Below are 22,747 nucleotides of genomic sequence, written 5' to 3'. Positions count from 1 at the left end.
GAGAAAGAGCGAGACAGAGAGCTTTTTAAGGAAATGACCATTTTAAAACAGTATTTCAAGTTTACTGAGGTTATATTTGTCTATTTATATTTATTTGATAATTTTAAACATTCAAGTTAGGAAGGGATGGCACTCCAGTTTCCTCCCACGTCCCATATATATACATAAATATACATACACATACAAATCGACCGTGCATTCCAGTTTCGTCACTTCCTAAATTTCTGCCGGCGCAACCAGGAAGTGACGTCAAGCCAGGAAGTAAAGTTTTAGTAGCTGTTGTCAGCAAAGATGAATGACAACTGCGCTTCTAACTAATATTAGGTAGCCCTCATCTCCCATAAAAAATGGTTCTTTTCTGTATTAACGGAGACCGGATATGATGGGCTGATAGGTCGCTGTAAATGACTTAGAGGTAAGAATCTTTTGTAAATCGCTGCATAACTGCTAGCATGGCGGCTAACCGCTAATGTTATTTCGCCTGGTTGATTAAATAATACATCGCAAAATCCGTTGGAGAATGTGTTTGGCTAGTGTTATTTCATAGCGTTAATACATCGACTACGTTTTATTGTAAAAGATAAATGTAAACATTGTTCAGCGTGTCAAGTCTTTAAATCGTATGACAATGAAAGTATTACACCTATATCATTTATTGAATAGTTTTGTGGAACCGGGCCCTATCAATAACCACCGTCATAACTCGATCAGCAATATTGTGCCCATCAACCTGCGACATCACTATACTTGGCAGAACTGACAGTATGCTCTATCTCTAGATGTCATGCATTTATCTTGTGGTAAAATAGGAATATGACTTAATGATGCACTACGCATGCATGCCTCTATAGCCACATATGTATGTGAATATATGAGTTGTGTCAGAAATGTATTTCAAATCCAAACTAGTTTTTCCTTTTGAAGTAATCCCCCTGCAAGTCAAACACAGTTTTCCAGCTTTCTCTGCCACACTGTTATGCAATTCTGGAAGGATTCCTCTGAGATTGTCCGCAGTGCCTTCAACACAGCCATATTGATGTAGTTGACATCTATCGAATTGGTCGCTTGATGACCAGCCTTTGGAAAAGAGGATGAAAAAAAATCTAATATAGTCATGTTGGATGAGTAGGGAGGCTGTTCTTTGTTTTTGTGCTATACATTATACTTTTCAGTCTGTAACTGCCAGATGCTCATTGTGAGTAGGCGTGTTGTCACTCCACAGGTTGTCCTGACACAATTCTCAGCTCTTGTCATGGATTGAATGGAGCAAATGCCAAAGGATCTCTTTGTGGACATACTGGGTGAATGTTTCTCACTCATTGAACTTATTTGTAGTTTCGGTTTGAAATACCCACATTCCATAACTACCCAAGTCATTTTTTAACTTTCTGTAATCATAACAAAAAATAATGCACCAAGAAATAAAATCATATTTTTCTGTGTAGGTTCGCAGTAGTTCAGGTCGTGGTACTCTGGAGAGGTTGAACAGAGGCAGCAGAATCTTTGTTGATTTTTTTTTTTTTTTTTTTTTTCCCAAAAACCTTAAAAAATGTTCAAAAATTACTTGGCCAAATATGCTACCAGGTTAATCTTCTTTTCCTTTCAGCTTGTCCCGTTAGGGGTCGCCACAGCCTGTCATCTTTTTCTATCTTAGCCTATGTCCTGGATCTTCTATCTAACCCCAACTACCCTCTGCCCTCATGTCTTCCCTCACCACATCCATAAACCTTTTCTTTGGTCTTCGTCTCACTCTTCCTTCTTCCTGGCAGCTCCATCCTCAGCACCCTTCCACCAAAGTACTCACTCTCTCGTCTCTGAACATGTCCAAACCATCGAAGTCTGCTCTCTCGAATCTTGTCTCCAAAACATCCAACTTTGGCTGTCCCTCTAATGAGCTCATTTCTAATCCTATCCAACCTGCTCACTCTGAGCGAGAATCTCAACATCTTCATTTCTGCTACCTCCAGTTCTGCTTCCTGTTGTTTCTTCAGTGCCGCCGTCTCTAATCCGTACATCATGGCCGGCCTCACCAGTGTTTTGTAAACTTTGCCCTCTTCTGTCACATAACACAGCAGACACCATCCGCCAGGTGTTCCAACCTGCTTGGACCCGTTTCTTCACTTCCTTACCACACTCACCATTGCTCTGGATTGTTGACCCTAAATATTTGAAGTCCTCCGCCCTCGCTATTTCTTCTCCCTGTTGCCTCACTCTTCCCCCTCCACCTTTCTCATTCACGCACATATATTCTGTTTTACTTCGGCTAATCATCATTCCTCTCCTTTCCAGTGTATGTCTCCATCTTTCTAATTGTTCTGCATGCTCCCTGCTTTTACTGCATATCACAATATCTGCGAACATCATGGTCCAAGGGGATTCCAGTCTAACTTCATCTGTCAGCCTATCCATTACCACTGCAAACAGGAAGGGGCTCAGAGCTGATCCCTGATGCAGTTCCACCTCCACCTTAAATTCTTCTGTCACACGTAAGGCACATCTCCCCATTGTTCTGCTGCCATCATACATGTCCTGTACTATTTTATCATATTTCTCAGCCACACCAGACTTACACATGCAGTACCACAGTTCCTCTCTTGGTACTCTGTCATAGGCTTTCTCTAGATCCACAAAGACACAATGTAGCTCCTTCTGACCTTCTCTGTACTTTTCCACGAGCCTCCTCAAGGCAAATAATACATCTGTGGTACACTTTCTTGGCATGAAACCATGCTGCTGCTCGCAAACCATACCGTTGCTCACAGATACTTACTTCTGTCCTGAGTCTAGCCTCCACTACTCTTCCCCATAACTTCATTGTGTGGCTCATCAACTTTATTCCTCTATAATTCCCACAGCTCTGAACATTGCCTTTGTTCTTAAAAATGGGAACTTGAACACTTTTCCTCCATTCTTCAGGCATCTTTTCACCCGCTAGTATTCTATTGAATAAGTTGGTCAAACACTCCACAGCCATCTCTTCAAATTGCTTCCATACCTCCACCGGTATGTCATCAGGACCAACTGCCTTTCCATTTTTCATCCTTTGTAGTGCCTCTCTGACTTCCCCATTATTAATCATTGCCATTTCCTGGTCCTTCACACTTACCTCTTCAACTCTTCCTTCTCTCTCATTTTCTTCATTCATCAACTTCTCAAAGTATTCTTTCCATCTATTTAGCACACTACTGGCACCAGTCAACACATTTCCATCTCTATCCTTAATCACCCTTACTTGCTGCATATCCTTCCCATCTCAACCCCACTGTCTCGCCAACCTGTAGAGATCCTTTTCTCCTTCTTTCATGTCCAACCTGGTGTACATGTCTTCATATGCCTCTTGTTTAGCCTTTGCCACCTCTACATTTGCCATATGTCGCATCTCGATGTACTCCTTTCGCCTCTCCTCAGTCCTCTCAGTGTCCCACTTCTTCTTCTCTAATCTCTTTCCTTGTATGACTCCCTGTATTTTGGGGTTCCACCACCAAGTCTCCTTCTCCCCTTTCCTACCAGAAGACACACCTCTGCTCTTGTAGGTCATATATTCCTCCCTCTTCTGGAAATAAGTGTTCACTACAGCTATCTCCATCCTTTTTGTCCACCACCATCCGTCCCTCAAAGTTCCTTTCCAGGATGCCATACTTACCCATCACTTCTTCATCCCCCCTGTTTCCTTTACCAATATGTCCATTACAGTCTGCACCAATCACAACTCTCTCGCTGTCTGGGATGCTCAGAACTACTTCATCTAGTTCCTTCCAGAATTTCTCTTTCAACTCTAGTTCACTTCCTACCTGTGGGGCGTAGCCGCTAACCACATTATACATAACACCCTCAATTTCAAATTTTAGTCTCATCACTCGATCTGATACTCTTTTCACCTCCAAGACATTCTTAGCCAGCTCTTCCTTTAAAATAACCCCTACTCCATTTCTCTTCAAATCTACTCCGTGGTAGAATAATTTAAACCCTGCTCCCAAACTTCTAGCCTTACTACCTTTCCACCTGCTCTCTTGGATGCACAGAATATCAACCTTTCTCCTAATCATCATGTCAACCAACTCCTGAGCTTTTCCTGTCATAGTCCCAACATTCAAAGTCCCTACACTCAGTTGTTGACTCTGTGCTTTCCTCTTTTTCTTCTGACGATGGATCCGGTTTCCTCCTCTTCTTTGTCTTCGACCCACAGTAGCTGAATTTCCACCGACGCCCTGCAGGTTAGCAGTGCCGGGGGTGGGCGTTGTTAACCCGTGCCACGACCGATCCGGTATGGGATTCTTTAGATGAACCCTCATATTTGTTTGGCACAGTTTTTACGCCGGATGTCCTTCCTGACGCAACCCTCTGCATTTATCCGGGCTTGGGACCGGCCTACAGATTGCACTGGTTTGTGCCCCCATAGGGCTGCATTATGCTACCAGGTTAATGATATATATTTTTGTGGCACCATTCCTGGAACCTTTTGACACCTTGAATATTTTTTTCTACTGTTTGTATTAATTGATGTGTGTATATTATACATACATGTAAAGTACCTACACATTTGTTATGTTCCTGTTGTTATTTAATTTCTAATGATACTATTATGTAGCATTTGTATTTCTGTTTCTTTACTGTGTTAATATTGTTTTGTTTTTTCCACCCCTTCCAGATGACTCAACAGTGGCTTGGATATCTGGGTTTGTGGGTTTCTTATATTTGGTTTGCTCACTTTATGATATTTTATATACCTTTGGGCAAACATCAATAACATGAAAAAAAATAATTGTTAAATATGTATTTTCACATTACACGCTTATTTCTATAACACTATAGAGTACCATTGAAACCAGTACAGACAATGTCCTTGGGTGAACAGTCTCAAAAGTGGTTTCCAACTCATGTCCAAGCCACAGTTCTTCAAGCTGCTAATTTACAGCCCAAGGGCAAAAATGGCACCAATGATGCATACACTATCATTCAGCTGGGCAAGGAAAAGTACTCAACGTCAGTGGCAGAGAAGACACTCAACCCTGTCTGGAGAGAAGAAGCCTCCTTTGAACTACCAGGGTTACTTTTGGATGGCAACACAGAAGTCTATGAGCTGTGCTTCATTGTAATGCATCGGTCCTTGGTCGGGCTGGACAAGTTCCTCGGCCAGAGATCCATCAACCTTAACGAAGTGTTTGACAATAAGCAGCGACAGAAAACTGAGTGAGTATGAGTAGTACTCGACATGCTCCAGTAAATCTGTTCAAGTTGTTTTTTTTTTTTTTTTGTATGTATGAATATCATGGTTGGCACTGAAGATATGAAATCTCTTCACCCAGAGTTCTGAGAACTGTGGTTCAAATCCTGGCCCCTCCTTTGTGGAGTTTACATGTTCTCCCCGCGCTTGCGTTGTTTTTTTCCGGGCACTCCGGTTTCTCCCACATCCCAAAAACATGCATTCATTGGTGACTAAAATGCCCGTGAGTGTGATTGAGTGCGCCTGTTGTCTGTCTCCATGTGACCAGTTCAGAGTATACCCTCCCTCCTGCCCGATGACAGCTAGGATTGCCTCCAGCACTCCCTCGACCCTCGTGAGGATAAGTGGCTCAGAAAATGGATGGATGGGTGACTTATTCTATGGTATGAGCATCACAACATTGGCTGTACATAACTCTTTCCTGTAGCCCAGGGAGAAATGTTATGACGTACTAATAGGACGAATTATTTTAAATTTGAATTGTAAAAAGGAAAATCTTCAATTACAGTACAACATTGACTTATTGATTTAACTTAACACATTCTAAAAATGTAATGTTCTTGCCAGGAGCAGTAACACTGCTGTTAGTGTCAGCCAAATAAAGTGGAAAGTGACAGTGATGTATTATTTAACAATGTAGCTGTACACTATAGCTATATAGCGACACTAGATTAAAACACCCATCCATCCATCCATGCGTACACCCTGAACTGGTTTCCAGCCAATCGCAGGGCACACGGGGACTTAATTTTAAATTTAAAGTCTCCCAAGTTTTGCATGTTTTTGGGATCTGAGAGGAAACCGGAGTGCCTGGAGAAAACCCACGCAGGCATAGGGGGAACATGGAAACTCTTCAGATGGAGGGCTGAGATTGAACACTGGGTCTCAAAACTCTAAAGGCAACGTTCTACAGCTGCCCCACCATGCCGCTTCCACAAAATTAAATAACTATGTGATAATTGGGACCAGAACCACCCTCGAAAAGTGAAAAACCGCGAAGTAGGGGGGCATGTTTGCTAATGTGGGTACCAGAACGTTTACAATATGTAAACGCTATTTGTACTTTGGATATTTGAGACAAAAAGAGTGCTCCAGTCAAAATCTTTAATCGGAAAACCTTATGAATATAATATATACAAATATAATATATGCAGTATTAAAAATTTAAAATTGACTAATATATTACTGTAAAGTTACCATTCATCATTCAGAGACTCTTCGACTGAGGCACTGGCGATGTAGCTGAGTTTTTTTTTTTTTTACCTTTGAGATGGGGAGGGGTTTTTTTTTGTGTGTGTGTATGTGGGTACCAGAATGTTTAAAATATGTGAACTGTTCAGTATTTATACTTTGCATACTTAAGACATAGCGAGGGTGGAGGACTTCAAATATTTAGGGTCAACAATCCAGAGCAATGGTGAATGTGGTAAGGAAGTGAAGAAATGGGTCCAAGCAGGTTGGAACAGCTGGCGGAAGGTGTCTGCTGTGTTATGTGACAGAAGAGTCTCTGCTAGGATGAAGGGCAAAGTTTACAAAACACTGGTGAGGCCGGCCATGATGTACGGATTATAGACGGTGGCACTGAAGAAACAACAGGAAGCAGAACTCGAGGTCGCAGAAATGAAGATGTTGAGGTTCTCGCTCGGAGTGAGCAGGTTGGATAGGATTAGAAGTGAGCTCATTAGAGGAACAGCCAAAGTTGGATGTTTTGGAGACAAGATTCGAGAGAGCAGACTTCGATGTTTTGGACATGTTCAGAGGCGAGAGAATGAGTATATAGGTGGAAAGGTGCTGAGGATGGAGCTGCCAGGCAAAAGAGCGAGAGGAAGACCAAAGAGAAGGTTTATGGATGTGGTGAGGGAAGACATGAGGGCAGTTGGGGTTAGAGAGGAAGATGCAGAAGATAGGCTAAGATGGAAAAAGATGACACGCTGCGACCCCTAACGTGACAAGCCGAAAGGAAAAGAAGAAGAATACTTGAGACAAAAATTACAACTGTACAAGTGTCTAGTTAAATCTGTAACTATAAAACCTTGAGGTGCACAATAATATTTTTATTAGAGTACATAATTAACGTTCCTCACTTGGAGCATCTTCTACTGGAGGTGCTGGCAGTTTACATAACTGAGTTTTTTTTACCTTTGAGATGATTTTTTTTTTTTTTTTGCACAACGTGGATACTAAAATTAAAATATATCTACAGTATGTATTTATACATTGCATATTTGAGAAAAATTTTCAACTGTACAAGTGTCTATTTAAATCTTTATAAAACCTAGTGATGCACATTTAACACATTTATTGCAGTACGTACATGATTAACATTCCTCACATGGAGAGTCTCTGCTGGAGGTGCTGATGGTGTACCTGATGTTTTTATCCATCCATCCATCCATTTTCTTTGCCGCTTATCCTCATGAGGGTCGGGGGGAGTGCTGGATCCTATCCCAGATGTCAATGGACAGGAGGCGGGCTACACCCTGAACTGGTTGCCAGCCAATCACAGGGCACACAAACAGCCACTCTCACAATCACCCCTAGGGGGAGTTTAGAGTGTCCAATTAATGTTGCATGTTTTTGGGAGGTGGAAGGAAACCGGAGTGCCCGGAGGAAACCCACGAGGACATGGAGAGAACATACAAACTCCACACAGCTGGGTCCGGGATTGAACCCAGGACCTCAGAACTGTGAGGCCAAGGCTTTTACCAGCTGATCCACTGTGCCGCCCTGATGTCTTTTTTTCTTCTGCTTTAAAATCCCCCTGCACAAGGACATATCCCTGTCAACACAATTGGTAAACTCGACAGCTCGTACCTTATTGTGTTCAATGTCTTGTGCAAATTCTTCCTCCACATAACGACGAGCAGCAGCGTTGTCAGCGGACGAAGCCTCACCATACACGCTTCCAAGGCCATAATGCTTGAGTTTTTTCAAACCGACCTTTGGTTGCCGAAAAGCCTAGTCCTCGAGGGGGTGAATCGCTCCTTGCAGAACTAGTGCTGGCTTGAGGTTCGTCATCACTTTATTCAGCCTCTTCATCGTCACCAGGCTGGAATTGATCATAAAGGGCTTTAGCCTTTGTCCTGCTCATGTTGGTGTCCAAACACGGCGCCATTTTTCTGCAATCAGCTATCCACAAAGCTCACGCAGCTTCCATTCTAAGAATCCTCTTATTTTGTGATGTCACCACACGTTTCACGTCCTTACTAGGTTATTGAAGCAGTTTTACAGATGTTTGCCTTATCCTTCTTTATGTAGTGTACCGTAGATACATTTATGCCACAATAGCGCGCCACAAAAGCGTAACTTCTGCCGTCTTTGATCAAAACCCAAAGTTTTTCTTTTTTGTCATCATCTTCCTATTCAGAGGAATGTTTTAGCATAGAGCTATGCCAGTATTGTGAATGAGAAGTTATCGTGCAGACATTCAATAGCATAGAAAATGGCGGAAAGGAAGGAGAAAGGAAAGGGTGGAACGGAAGTTGCTGGGTGAGGTTTCGATGATGCCCAACCAATCAGCTCACGGGATAAATCCACACATGCTCTCATTGATCGACGTCGTGCCAGAGACCAACAACACACCGTGTATCAATGTGTCATTCCGCAATATGCCAATATGGCCGTTTTTTTCCAAGTTTATTTTTTGGGGGAGGATGGAAAAAAAACAAAGCACTGAAGCTGCAAAAAGTGAAGCGTGAAGTAGTGAGGGACCCTTGTATTTTAGGTTTACATAGGTTATATTAGTGTATTTTTATTTGTTTGATCATTCTAAACATTCAGGTGGAGAAATTATGCAAAAGTATTAGAGATCGGGGCAATAGTTTTTCATGGCACTGTACAATACATTCAGCATGTCTTGATACTACTTGTGTGTACACTGTTAAGGTTAGTGCACATTGATAAAGAAGAAACCTGCCATGTTTTTGCAACAGCCTTAAAATTTTAATGGGATTCTTTTTTTTTTGTTAGCCATGTTTCATTTTAGAACTGTACATTAAGAAGTGGAATGTAATTGCAGAGGTTGCAATGTCTAAATTAGCTATTTAGAGGAAGTAATATATTGATAGCTAATGTAGACATTGCAAAGAAGTCAGGAGACGCATTAATGCATAGGGAACAATTATTTCAAACTACTAAAGAGGAAGGAGAATGCAAAAAATAAATTGTTTGCAGTCTAGTAATCTACTTTTCTGTCAAAAACACCAAACATACTGTGTACTTGTGTATATATGCTTTTATATACAAGTTGCATTGTATAGAAGTAAAAATACTTAATCCTCTTCCAAGTGTTTACAGAAATTTCTTTTGAACTATCGCTTTCCTGATAAAAATGCAGACTTCATCTTCATCCTGAGATGATCAATTCTTGTGCGCTATCCATTAGGGCTGCGCAATTTATTGTTTGAGCATCGTGATTGTGATTATCCATATTCAAAAAGGAGACGTAAGAAATAATTATTAAATGGGAAGCCACTCTTCTTTTTCACTCCACAAAACAGACATTACATTATGTAATATAAAACTAAGTTATTGCTGTTCCATATGGAGTTGTCTTTGCACTTCAGGATTATTTTGAGGTTTTTGTGACTTTTGAAAACTAAGAAATCTTTTTTTTTTTTTTTTAAATGGATCTTTTACACCCAAATAAGAGGTTGAAAACTGCATGTAAACAGGTTCATCCATCCATCCATTTTCTTAGCCACTTATTCTCATGACAGTCACGGGGAGTGCTGGAGCCTATTCCCAGCTGCCAATGGGTAGCAGGCAGGGTACACCGTGAACTAGTTGCCAGCCAATTACAGGGCACATAGAGACAAACAGCCACACTCACAATCACACCAAGGGGCAATCTAGAGTGTACAATTAATGTTGCATGTTTTTGGGATGTGGGAGGAAACCTGAGTGCCGGGAGAAAACTCACACAGGCACGGGGAGAACATGCAAACTCCACACAGGTGGGTCTGGGATTGAAGCCAGGACCTCAGAACTGTGAGGCCAACACTTTCCAGCTCACCCACTGAGCCGTAAAGAGGTTTCTTTCAATTTAAAAGAATAATTCATTGACATTTTTGAGTTATTCATAATGAGAATTAAATAAGTATTATCAGTAAAAGATTTTTTTTAACAATATGTAAAATTATGGTAGCATGGTAGCCCAGCTGTAAAGTGGGAGTCTCACAGTTCTGAGGACCAGGGATCAGCTCCCGCGCCTGTGTGGATTTTGCATGTTCTCCCTGTGCGTGTGTGGGTTTTTTTCCGGGTACTCCTGCTTCCTCCCACATCCCAAAAACCTGCGTTAATTGGACACTCTAAATTGCCCCGAGGTGTGATTGTGAGTGCGCTGTTTGTCTCAATGTGCCCTGCAACTGGCTGGCAACCAGTTCAGGATTTTCCCTGCCTCCTGTCCGTTGACAGCTGGAATAGGCTCCAGCAGACCCACGACCCTTGTGAGGATAAACGGCTAAGATGGATGGATGGATGTAAAATTTTTCATTCACTGTTTAGTTGATTAGTCACATTAAACCCATTCACCCATTATTTAATGAGAAATGAATTGAAAATTCTCCTGATAATGAAAATGCTCTTTGGTCCGAATTAAAGAATGAATCAGGCCATATGTGGCTTGCGGGCCATTTTTTGGCTGCCCATGATAGCCTAACCATTGATGCAAGTCTGAACAATATCTTGACTTTTATTGATTAAATAGTGCTTTTAGCCTGATTACTAAATAGGATATATTTATTTGGCAGAATTTTAAACTAGTGGAGCTAGCTGCCTTAACAGGTTTTGTGAGACATCCATGCATCCATTTTCTATATAGCTCATCTTCACAAGGGTCCAGCGTGAACTGAAACATATCCCACATGACTTTGGGCACCCTAAACACCCTGATTTGGTCTCAGGCCAATCGCAGTACACATTTCGACAAGCATTATACTAACTTTCACATTGAAGGAAAATTTTGTGGATAAACCCAACACAACATCTATGCTTCAAGAATTTGGAAGGAGCACTCAGAAAGATCCATGGAAACACAGCACAAGAAGGCCAAATTCGAACCTCCAACCTCAGAACTATGAACCAGATGTGCTAAAAACTCGACCAAGCAGCCATTTTAGACATTTTATATAAATAACATTTTTCGGATGTTTTGGAAAGTAATGCAGTTTGCCTTGTGATATTGATTTTGTTTCATTTGCTTACTTTTTGCATTGGCATTTTTTGATTAAGGACTGACTAATGAAAGGCTGAGTGTAAACTGTAAAAAATACAATACACCAGAAGCCTCAAGTAAGATTGTGTAACAATTGCAGAGTAAACTAAAAGATTAGGTCGATTTGACCCTTTATACACACATGCTGTTGCTTAACCTTCCATGAAGGGAACAGGAACAGATGATCCAAATTGAATCTGGTGTTAATTAGCTCACCAACATGGAAATACATTAGCACTTCCTCTCTACTCATCAGTTTGGAGAATTGCAATATGTTATAATCAGTGTGAAAGTGGTACATATTTTTCTTCTTTGTGCTTGAGCTGATTGACTTTAAGGCCCCTTTTGAGCTGAGTGTTGGTAATGGATATGGCGTGTCCTCGTCAGTCCATTCCCAAACTGCAGACAAGTCTGACAATGACACCAGGACCCTGGATACTATGACCACATTTGACCGACTGTGTGCTCCATTTGCTGCGGCCCATTTGTGATGTTTTTGAACTGACATATTGGGGAGGAAAGACTGTCTCGATATCTGAGCACACAGCCCATAATTATCGCACACCTGTGTTTGTTGATTGTGAGGAGTTTCCCAGCGGTCCAGGGGCCAAGCCGTAGGATTGCGGTTCCAAGCACAGGGAGGTTTATCTTGGCCTTGAGACACACTTAAGCTGCAGTGCCGGCCCCATAGCAGTGGCATGCTGTGGCTGCTGATCTGACTGAGCGTGGCGTGCCGCCTGGGAAATGGACCCTTCGTGACTCGGCTACCGGGCCACGGGCTTGATGGTTTAGAATAGCACTCAACAGCTGCAGTTTTTTTTCCACACCCGGCCCAATATTGTGTGCAGTGACAGGTTCTACCATCTCATTAAAAAGACAAAACACACAAATAAAACATTTCAACAATTAATTTATAATGATTTTTTTTTTGCTTTTTTTTTTTTTTTTGCTTTTATCTTTAAGTAATGTTGCATTGTTGATTGATGGCAGAAGATGATGGAATTTTTGTACTCTGTTTATAAATAGTAGCTTCCTGAATTGTCTTTTGTACAGTCCTCATAACAGAGGATATGACTGATTAGCATGCATGAAATGGTCGGTCATCCTGCAATTCAATGTCCCCATTGCTCGTCTTTGCAGTTCTGAACAAAGGCCAGATTTGTGCAAATGCCACTTTATTTTGAATGCACAAATCCCATTACTTCCAGTTGAAAACCCATGTAGGTTAAATGAATAGGAGGCCAAAAGGAAGCCTCAAATACTCCTATTCAAGCACATCCCATTTCTTATATTCTGTGTCACAAAGAAAAATGTTTGATTCTCTTGAACGACAATTTATATTCTCTAAAATTCAAAGGGTTTGAGCCTCTGAATTGGTGACAAGATTTTGGATTAGTATGCTCAAATTAACCTTGTATCATATTCTTAAGTTCTTCTTAAATGGATAATCATCGTAGATAAATCCTGTTCCTTTGAAAAAAAAATAATAATAAAAATGTCTCTATTGAATATCTTAAGCTTTCTCCATTTTCATTTTAGCTGGTACACCTTGCAGTCCAAACCATCAAAAAAGAAGAAGGAGCGAGGACGCATACAAGTCAGCATCCAGTTTATGCGGAACAATATGACAGCCAGTATGTTTGACCTCTCCATGAAAGAGAAGCCCCGCTCGCCTTTCTCTAAACTTAAGGTGAAAATAAAGGGCCGCAAACATGATAGTGACACGTCTTCAGCCATCCTACCTCGCTCTGCAGCATGTGACTCAGATCCTAACCACAATCCAACTGCCCCAGAACTACGAACACAGCCTGAAATCAAGGCTAAACGATCACTACTTTCTGGGGCCCAGAAGCTGTCTGCAGCCCACTCCATGTCAGATCTCATTGGGACCCACTTTCGACCCAAACCGGACTCCATGAATTCCATAGAAGAAAGTGGTGGTGAGCAAATGTTTTGTGACGTTTAAGTTTTGCAATTCAAACAGAAGTATAGATTGCATTCAGATTTACATCCTTAGTGGATAAAGGTAAAAGAAACTTTTGTATAATAAAATACATGCCTTTTGTCTACCATATGTTTATATAATCTTATGTATCCATCAGTAGATATCACAGAGCCCCAGGAATGTACATGTTATACATAAAATCATGGAAAAATAATTACAATTTCCCAAAATGATTGGATCAAAACTGTTTTGGCTTGACAGAGGTCACACTCAAAATATGGTCACATATCTTAATTGCCAGTACAGTAAGACTGTGTACAACCTCTGCATTATAATAATGTCCATTAAACAAACCAAAGAGTTAAATCAATAGTAGTATCGTTTATAATCCTGGCCATGAAGAATCTTGATTGAACCATCCCTTCAGTGCAATCAGGCAAAAGAAGTCTTCATATGATCTCATAAGGCCTATAAACATTGATGCATCATGCTATGACTTTGTTTTTTGGGTTCAGGTACAGCTGGTCCTCACAGGCGTTCCCAGAGTGAGGTACCAGGCCTCCAAGACAACGAGGCACACGGTGACCCTTTTACTGATATCAGTGACACCCTGCCACAGAAGTATGCCACGCTCCCACGCAACCGCAACCCATTTGAGGGGGAGCAAGGGCAGCTGTGGGAGAAGCCCAAGGAGAAAAAGGAAAAGATCAGCCTACTGGAACGGATGACTGGAAAGAAAGATGGTCGCAAGACCAGCAATGGCGGCCGTGCAGGCAGTTCAGGCAGTTTTGGAGACCTGCGCTCCCCTAACCCTTTTTGTGGCGACTCACAAGTACACACTAACCCTTTCGGCTCCAACTACAAAGTAAGGTACATAAAACTTGAAAATAATTTATGTACAGTTCTAGTGCAGCTGTTATCATTATTATGTTTTTCATTAATCCTTTTCAATCTCAAAATGGACATCGTGCTTTCCCATGACCATGAGACAGAACACAGGTTGAATGCATCCCATTTACAGGATGTTTACAGTATTTTCATTAGCCTTAGAAAGTTTCTCTCATGGACTGTCGTGTCATTTTGCCAAGTGTTTTTGTTTCCCTTGAATCTATTATGTCTTTTCTTGGCGTCCACACAGAGTTGAGGAACACTGAGGCTACATCGTGCTTTATCAGAATAGGTGTCATTAGAGGCTCTTAAAGAGCATTGGCTAGATAGCAGAGCCCTCTGAGCAAACATAATGAGATCCTCTAAATTGATAGACCGCCCAATTAACCACTTATCTTTAAAGGACCATCATCTTAAATGCAGTCTTTGTCATCAAGTAGCTCACAGGTCAGGCCTAATGTGGTGCAGTAATACATTATGGTGGTTTAATGTACGTAATTACATGTATTTCAAACATCACAACAGCTGTAGTTCATTAAGCACAGCAGCCCTTTTCTTTTCTGAAGTATTTAAACCGGATTGTTTCCATAGGAAGTTAATGTCCCTCAGAGCCTCCTGACAATTGAATGCAGGATTTACTCACCTGTCCGTCTGTTTAATTGTTTTACAGTGAAATAAAGCCACCTGGAAATGAAGACATCGCCCTGGACCGAGGGAGCAGGGACGTCTACGCCATGAAAAATGTAAGACACTTAGCACAACTTAGCATGTCAAACCATGATTCCTCATGCATATTTTGTTCCACGTTTCCCCTTTAAATAAACTAAAAGTGCCAGAATGGACTTGTACAATTATGACACGTTGTAATGGAGAACAAGTCTCAAGTCTCATTTGACGTAGCAGCTGGTGACATTGATCACTGTGGCCTCTAAAAATTCAATGTGCTATTCAACTAATTAGCAGCTGCACTCTCATCTTGTCTGCTCTGAATATGAAGTAATTTGCTGTGAAATATTCATGAGATTGGTGAAATTCTTTGGTTTGGATATCAACATTCTCATTGAGAAAAAAGAACATATAAATTACTTAGGTTTGTTAATATTTACTGAATAATTCTGCTTAATTATGTAATTGAATATCTGTTTTCAGAATATATTAAACGCGCGATCCATTACACATCAAAATTGGTATCTACGGTACAGCAGAACAATAGCTGAAGGGATGCCTAAATAAGAGAGTCGATGCTGATAATGGCTTTCGTCACCTTTCTTTGCGAGTGTTGAGGTCTGTCATTATCCACACATGTGCTCCTGCACATGCTGAACTAGCTTGCAGAAATGGCAGCTCCCATTTCCTCCTCTTCAAGGCCCTAATTAACCACATGCATGGTTGGGGGGGTAACACACATCTCAAAGGATGAAGCTTTTAAATTCTCAAAGCTGAGCTCATTATAAACAGTAATGACACAACTGGAGAACCGCAAATGTACGCCTTATCTTCTCCTTAACTACAAATCGTAGAGAAATGGTCATCATTACTTTATGAGTTCATGGTCAAATTCAGACCTTTACCACAAGGCTACTGAAGATCATTGTAAGAGAGCTTGCATGTAGACTCTGTACACTGTATATGAACCACAGCTACACAATTATGTCCAAAATAATAATGGATTTTTTGATCAAATTGCAATCACATTTATTGATTATTATGTTTCGGAAAAATCTTTATTTTCATTGCATGGTATTAAACAAACAAAATCTTGAGTTTTCAGTTCAAACTGAATCCATGAATAAGACTAACTGACAAATAATTAGAAAAACAAATGTACCATTAAAAATGTACTTGCGCAAGGCTTAACTTAATAAATAGGCTATTACAAAGTGGAATGACAAATTGCAACTAAATGGAATCAAATACAGTTAATGCATAGAGCACAATAATATTGGGCTGCAAACACTGATTACAAAATTTGTAAATAGTGCTGGTGGAGGATTGTAATTTCACAATAAAAGCCAAATAAATTACTACATTGGCCGTCAATGTCATTTTAGCTTTTATTTTGAAGCTGGCACAGGGAACGCAGTGGCAAAGCTTAATGAAGCCTTAACTATGCATTTGTTCACCTGGTGGCTGGTTGACTAGGTTGCGGGCACTGCTGCAAATGAAGTTCCGGTACTCCATACACAGCAGTGCCTCCATTTTAAATTAAAAAGAAAATCCAAGATGATCAGGTTCATTTAATCATGGCACCCAAAATCACGATCACGATCAAAATGAGATAATCTAATGCAGCCCTAATTTGCGCCCAACCGGTATTCCCTTACGGTGGTCACTTCCCCTATTCTGTGTTAATTGGCCCAAGGGTGGTATCTTTTAATTAGATGCATTTTTAATCTTCAGTAGTGAAAATCTTTGAGAATTTTCATTTTGCCCAATGTCCCCCTCCTCCTCAGTAGCCTTTGTGCTCATGAAGTGATAAGACACCTGGCAAACTGTCCAACTCTGAGCCGTTCTGCATTGTCTTTCCTCTGCAGTGGTCGTATGATTGAGGCATGGGAGTGCAGGATGATAACTCTGGTATTTTAAACAGAGTCCACCCTTTGGTGCACTATCGATTTGGGGGAGGATGCCCTGCATTACAGTGATAAAGTGCTCCCTCATTAAAAACGATTACAGCTCCTGTTCTCATAAGAGTCCTGCCCAAACAGGGCTATGGTACTGTGCCTAAATAGATTGTTCTCGAAAATGAATCAGAGTGTCGTGGCAAGGACTGTCTTTACGTCTGCTGAGAAATGTAAGGCAAGAGAATTTCAGTTACAACATCCTTTTATATTCATTATGTTTTGGTCACGGAAGATAAGGAATTTCCAGGAGTGGTGTCAAAAAAGGCATACCATATTTCAAATCCAAAATACAAGTTTTCTCCTTCAACGTAATCCCTCTGGAGTCAAATAGACTTTCCTAGCCATCTCTACCACACCATGCAATCCTGGGAAGATTCTATCGGGATGCTCTGCAGCACAGCTGTCACAGCCCTCTTGATAATGTTTACATATTGAAAAATAGTCCCCTTGGTGACCCCCTTAAGCTTGGGAAAGAGAAAATCAATCGTATGCAGACAGGTTGGGTGAGCTGGCAGTCCACTCCAGAACAGTAAAGTTTGTCTCGGCCAGGAAGAGTGCTCAGGGCAGTGAGCATGTGTGTTGTCATGGTGTACTCTTGCCTCTCTCAGCACACTGAACAAATGACGCTGCAGGTTGTTTTTGTAGACATGGTGTTTTATCTAGCCAAGACTGAAAACTGTGTATTGCTTAGGTTTTGAATATACCTGGAACATTTGTGACACACCTTGCACATTGTACCTGCATTGGGGACACTTTGGACAGTGACCCACTGGATGCAGCAGTTGGACCTGCGATAGAAAAAACACATTGCATGTGCCACATAAGACCAACAGTACACCTATTGCAACGCATATAACTACCACCAACAGGACAGGAATGGGAGTGTATTTTTGACACATCATACAGATAACAGATATGTAAGGATTGTTTGTCATTGGCACACTTTTGCATGTCAGTCCAGTTCAGTATAAGTGATAATCTCTTTTTTTCATTTATGTTGTTGTTGTTGTATTTGTTGGTCTGGTCCCATCTGGCCAGTTAAAGTTTGTGTGTGGATTTTAATGCAGAGCTGGGCAAATATGGAAGAAAAGAAAATCACATTTTGGTTATTGATATCATGATTAATACACAATTGATTTTTGAAAGTTAGTATTCATTTAACTTCCAATACTCCACTTTAAATACAAGCCCAATAACAAAGAAGTTGGAACTCGGTGCTAAACAAATAAAAACAGAATACAATGACTGGCAAATAATGTTTAACCTACTGGATATTTAATTGAATACACTAAAAAGACAAAATATTTAATGTTGAAACTGATAAACTTCATTGGTTTTAGCAAATAACCCTTAACTTTGAATTTTATGGCTGCTTCACTGACAAAAAAAAAAAGGGAAAAGTCATAAATAAGAATGAGAAAGTTGTGGCATGCTCATCAAACACCCGTTTGGAACAACACAGGCAAACACGCTAATTGGGAACAGGTGGGTTTAAAAGGAGCTTCCCTGAATTGCTCAGTCATTCACATATAAAAATGGGGCGAGGTTGGCCTCTTTGTTATCAAGTGTGTGAGGAAAATAGTCCAACAGTTTAAAGACAGTGTTTTAGAACGTACAATTGCAAAGAATTTAAGGATTTCATCAAAAGGTTCCAAGTATCTGGAGAAATCAGCGCATGTATGCAGCAAGGCCAAATACCAACATTGAACACCCATGAGCTTCGAGCCCTCAGGCAGCAGTGGATCAAAAACCGACATCAATATGTAAAGGATATCACCACATGGGCTCAGGAACATTTCAAAAAGCCAATGTCAGTAAATACAGTTGGGCGCTACGTACGTGAGTTCAACATAAGACTCTACTAATTAAAACAAAAGCCATTTATCAATAACACCCAGAAACGCCACCGGCTTCTCTGGGCCCAAGCTCATCTAAGATCGGCTGATGCAAAGTGGAAAAGTGTTCTGTGGTCCGATGAGTCCACATTTCAAATTGCTTTTGGAAATTGTTAATGTTGTGTCCTCCAGGCTCAAGAAGATAAATACCATTTGGAGTGTTATGGACGCAAAATTCAAAAGCCAGCTTCTGTGATCTTATGGGGCTGGCATGGTAACTTAAACATCTGTGAAGGAACCATTAATGCTAAAAAGTACATACAGGTTTTGTGGAAATGTATGCTGCCATCCAAGCAGCTTATTTTTCATGGACCCCCCTGCCTATTTCAGCAAGACAACACCTAGCCACATTCTGGATGTGTTACTACAGCGTGGCTTCCTACTAAAACAGTGCGGGTACTAGACTGGCTTGCCTGCAGTCCAGACTTGTCTCCAATTGAAAACGTGTGGCGCATTATGAAGTGTGAAATACTAAAATGGAGACCCAACTGTTGAAAAGCTGAAGCTGTGCATCAAGCAACAAAACAACAATGTGTGCTCTGTTCTGAAATGTTTGTTGAATTTGTTAAAAGAAAAGTTTAAACACAGTGGTAAACATGACCCTCTCCCAGCTTTTAGGGAATCTGTTACACCCATAAAATTCTAAATTAATAAACTATTTTTAAAAGAAAATAATTATCATTTTGAGCATTAAATATCTTTTTTTTGTAGTGTATTCAATTAAATAGAGGTTGAACTGCAAATCATTGTAATGTCCAAACTTCATCGGAATTGGGTTTGGTTAACTTGGAAAATGAATTATTAACAAGAAAAATAGCAATATATTACAAAATAGAAAGCAAAGTAAATAAAAGTCAATACAGCCATAGCTAATAAAAATAAAAAAAAATAATAATAAATACAGCCATGGCTGAAACATTGGCATGCCAGGGGTGGCTGTATTGTCTACTCAGCAATTCCCAAGTGTTTATTGTATGTTTGTCAAAAAAAATCTTTCTCTTTAGTGCTGTGGAATTTAGCAGACAAAAATAGTGTTTATAATCCTCATTAACCTAAAACAGCAAAACATTTAATTTTTCTCTCATTTCATGTCAAAGCTTCATCTCCAAAGCTATGACTGTATCTGAACTTCCATCTTTTCCACCCTTGGCCTCTTAGGGGCAGTGTGGTGTGATACATGCAAAGAGGTTTTAAAGTAGGGTAAAATTAATGATTAGAAGGATAAAGTCACAATAAACCTTTAAGAAACTCGATTTTTCGCAGATTAGGACAAAGTGAACATTGTTACGTTCTCTCTGTGTTACATTGGTGTTTGTGTGAGCTAATGCTAATGTTCGCAAGCTCGTCAAGGATTTTCATTGCCTGTTGCAAAGCAAGTAGATGACAATGCCTATAGCGATGCCTTTTATCTAAATGTACAATCTGTGCAATTCCCTTTGTTGTGTGTTTAGATTTACAGTAAATTTCTACTCAGCTGTCAATGAACAAATTAAAGAATGCCGGGTTGGAGTGCACGTAACAACATACATCACACACTCCCTACAAAGAACACACGGTGCATTCAGGGTGCCTTTATAAAGCCGGACCTTGCAAATTCAACCCGCGCCAAACCACATTAATCATTTTTCTTTTCGTTTTTATAATCGCGAGATAGTGCAATTACACTTTGGTTAATTGCCCAGCTCTATGTTGAAGGTTTGTTCGTCATTAACACTACTACTTATTAGTTGGCGTGTCACTTTTAAGTCTCTGTCACAACGCTATTAGAAATATTAAGCAAACAAGAAACATCGCACGTATCTAATTCGCCTTGAACTTAAAGAAATAAGATCACAGCATTAGACCAGAATGAGTTGAACTACAAACTTTTCCTGTTGTCTGTTTTCCATGTTCAGGAAGTGTTACAGGCGAGTATGGCAGCCTATAGAAACTTGTCCTTTGAAGAAGTGGTGCAGGAAGTTGTCAAGCAGAAAGAAGTGGTGAAAAAGAAAGATGCCCACATCAGGGAGCTGGAGGACTACATAGATAACCTGCTGGTACGTGTCATGGAGGAAACACCAAGCATACTGCGCACACCATATGAGCCTAAGAAAAAGGCAGGTAAACTCAATAAAAAGTAGACAGTAGAGGCAGAGACAATAGACAACAATAGAGAAGAGTTTGGGATTTGTTTGCACTTCAGTATTGTGCGGTAAATGAAGTGGAAGGACAATTCAAGATTATTGTATTCATTACAATCCTAGTCCTAATAGACTAAACAATTATTGTCTTTCGCCCAATTACATATTTCTATTCCTAATCTGTTGAAAGTGACCTGTCCTCTGGTATTTAGGTACTTAAACAAAATGACATGACTTTATTAGTGGATTTTGTTCAACCACCCTTATTTTAGACTGCTCTGGTTCAGTTTCAATGTTTGCACTTAAAAGTTAACAGTAGTCTATTGTACTCAGCTTCTATCTTGTGCTTACAAGCTTTTCAAGTTAAAAAGAAGCCACATTTCTGTTTACTATGAGAGAAGAAGCAAATGTATGCTGTTTATTAAAAGGTGAGGGTTTTGTAACACACGTTTACACTTAAGCACACTCTTAAGCCTGCCACATTAATTCTGGCTGTTCATTCCCGAGCTGCTTCCTAAAAGTGTCTCTCGTCTTGCTTTTTAGTGTTTAAAAAAAAAAAAAAAGTCAACATTCTTCATTTAAGTCCCTAGACTGTGCTTACATTTGCTGTAATTGTGAAGACTATCATTTGGGGGTATTGGTGAAAGTTTTTAGTCAGAAATTCTCTCTTTACTTAAAGTGCAATAATCCTAATTTAACTATTTTGGTTCATTTTATGATGGAATCTGATTGCATATTTCGGTTTATCTCAACTTTTAATTATCTTGGTGTGTTTTGTTACTTATTAACCAGCCTTCGTCTCTTTCAATACGGACTACTGGGGTATATGTATTGATTGACATTGTCACAGTTCTGTTATATATGAATACTAAGATTTTTGTGAGGTACTTTGTCATTCTGTTACTGTATCCGAATACCCTGCTCAATGTTTCTATGGTACTAACACTGGTATAAAAAGGCTTGTATTATGGATTGATGAAGTAATGTATAATCCTAATATGTTAAGGTCATTTTTGTATTTACTGCACCACAGTACATCACAGCACTTTGTTTTTGTATCCTCTGAAGGGTCCAAATGCAAACAGTCTTCCGTGCAAAGTTGATTAACACAGAATTATTAAACAAAAACGAAACTGACACTTTGTTGTCATCACATTCTGATTTTGTTAGTTGCAAGAAAGCTTTTAAATCACATTGCTGTTTTTAGTATGAACATTAACAATATAAACCAATGGAGTAAATGTTTGTTTGGTCCCTCACTGATTTTGTAAATTCACTCAATCGCCAAAGATATGAGCAGTCTATAATTGTAAGGGAAGATTAACAGGGAAAAATGAAAACCACATTTAAAACAAATATATATTTGCTTTCTATTGAGTGAAGAATTTCATCCCGTTCCAACAATAACAAAAATTCTGGCTCCCGCAGAATAGTCCTCACTTTAAGAAAGTACTCTTAGTCTAAACCTGTTAGCTACCTGAAAGATACCTGCCTCAACTTGTAACCTGTGTAAAAACACCTGTCCACAGAATAATCAGACACCAACCTCTTCATCATGGGCTAGACCAAAGACCTTTCTCAGAACATCAGGGAAAAGATTGGTGACCTGCACAAGGCTGGAATGGGCTACAAGTCCATTGTTAATAGGCTCTGTGAGAAGGAAACAAATGTTTGTGGAAAAATTTGAAAACGGAATAAATTGTCAATATCCCTCAGTCTCAGGGTCCTTGCAAGATTTCAGTGATCTTAATCAGCCCAGAATTAACAGGTAGGAGCTTGTTAATCATCTCAAGGCAGCTGGGACCACAGTGACCAAAAAAGATTGGTAATACACTAC

General features: G+C 40.1%; 1 protein-coding gene across 4 annotated transcripts; it reads left to right on the top strand.

Annotated features, from left to right (window-relative positions):
• The first annotated feature begins 240 nt into the window (after nt 1-240).
• On the top strand, nt 241-22,047 carry LOC133509813 (rab11 family-interacting protein 2). Of its 4 annotated transcripts, none has more exons than XM_061837194.1 (8): nt 241-415; nt 1,223-1,301; nt 4,649-4,676; nt 4,813-5,190; nt 12,978-13,378; nt 13,899-14,253; nt 14,942-15,014; nt 20,686-22,047. In XM_061837194.1, the coding sequence occupies exons 2-8, from the start codon at nt 1,262-1,264 to the stop codon at nt 20,908-20,910; spliced, it is 1,500 nt and encodes a 499-aa protein (XP_061693178.1). In that variant the 5' UTR covers nt 241-415; nt 1,223-1,261; the 3' UTR covers nt 20,911-22,047. The 4 variants fall into 4 exon arrangements, with proteins under 4 accessions (XP_061693178.1, XP_061693179.1, XP_061693181.1 ...); XM_061837195.1 differs by having other exon boundaries at nt 1,204-1,301; XM_061837197.1 differs by lacking the exon at nt 1,223-1,301.
• Nucleotides 22,048-22,747: the final 700 nt, after the last annotated feature.

Source organism: Syngnathoides biaculeatus, chromosome 12 (assembly GCF_019802595.1).
Source record: "Syngnathoides biaculeatus isolate LvHL_M chromosome 12, ASM1980259v1, whole genome shotgun sequence".
NCBI lineage: Eukaryota > Metazoa > Chordata > Actinopteri > Syngnathiformes > Syngnathidae > Syngnathoides > Syngnathoides biaculeatus.
The sequence above is the reverse complement of the archived record's forward strand: the minus strand, read 5'-3'. Positions and strand labels throughout refer to the sequence as shown.

Excerpts from the sequence above, each read along its gene's own strand:
- LOC133509813 (XM_061837194.1), top strand. The coding sequence starts at position 1,262 with ATGGAGCAAATGCCAAAGGATCTCTTTGTGGACATACTGG. Across the intron at positions 5,191-12,977 it reads AAGCAGCGACAGAAAACTGA|CTGGTACACCTTGCAGTCCA; the intron begins GTGAGTATGAGT and ends TTTTCATTTTAG. Across the intron at positions 15,015-20,685 it reads ACGTCTACGCCATGAAAAAT|GAAGTGTTACAGGCGAGTAT; the intron begins GTAAGACACTTA and ends TTCCATGTTCAG.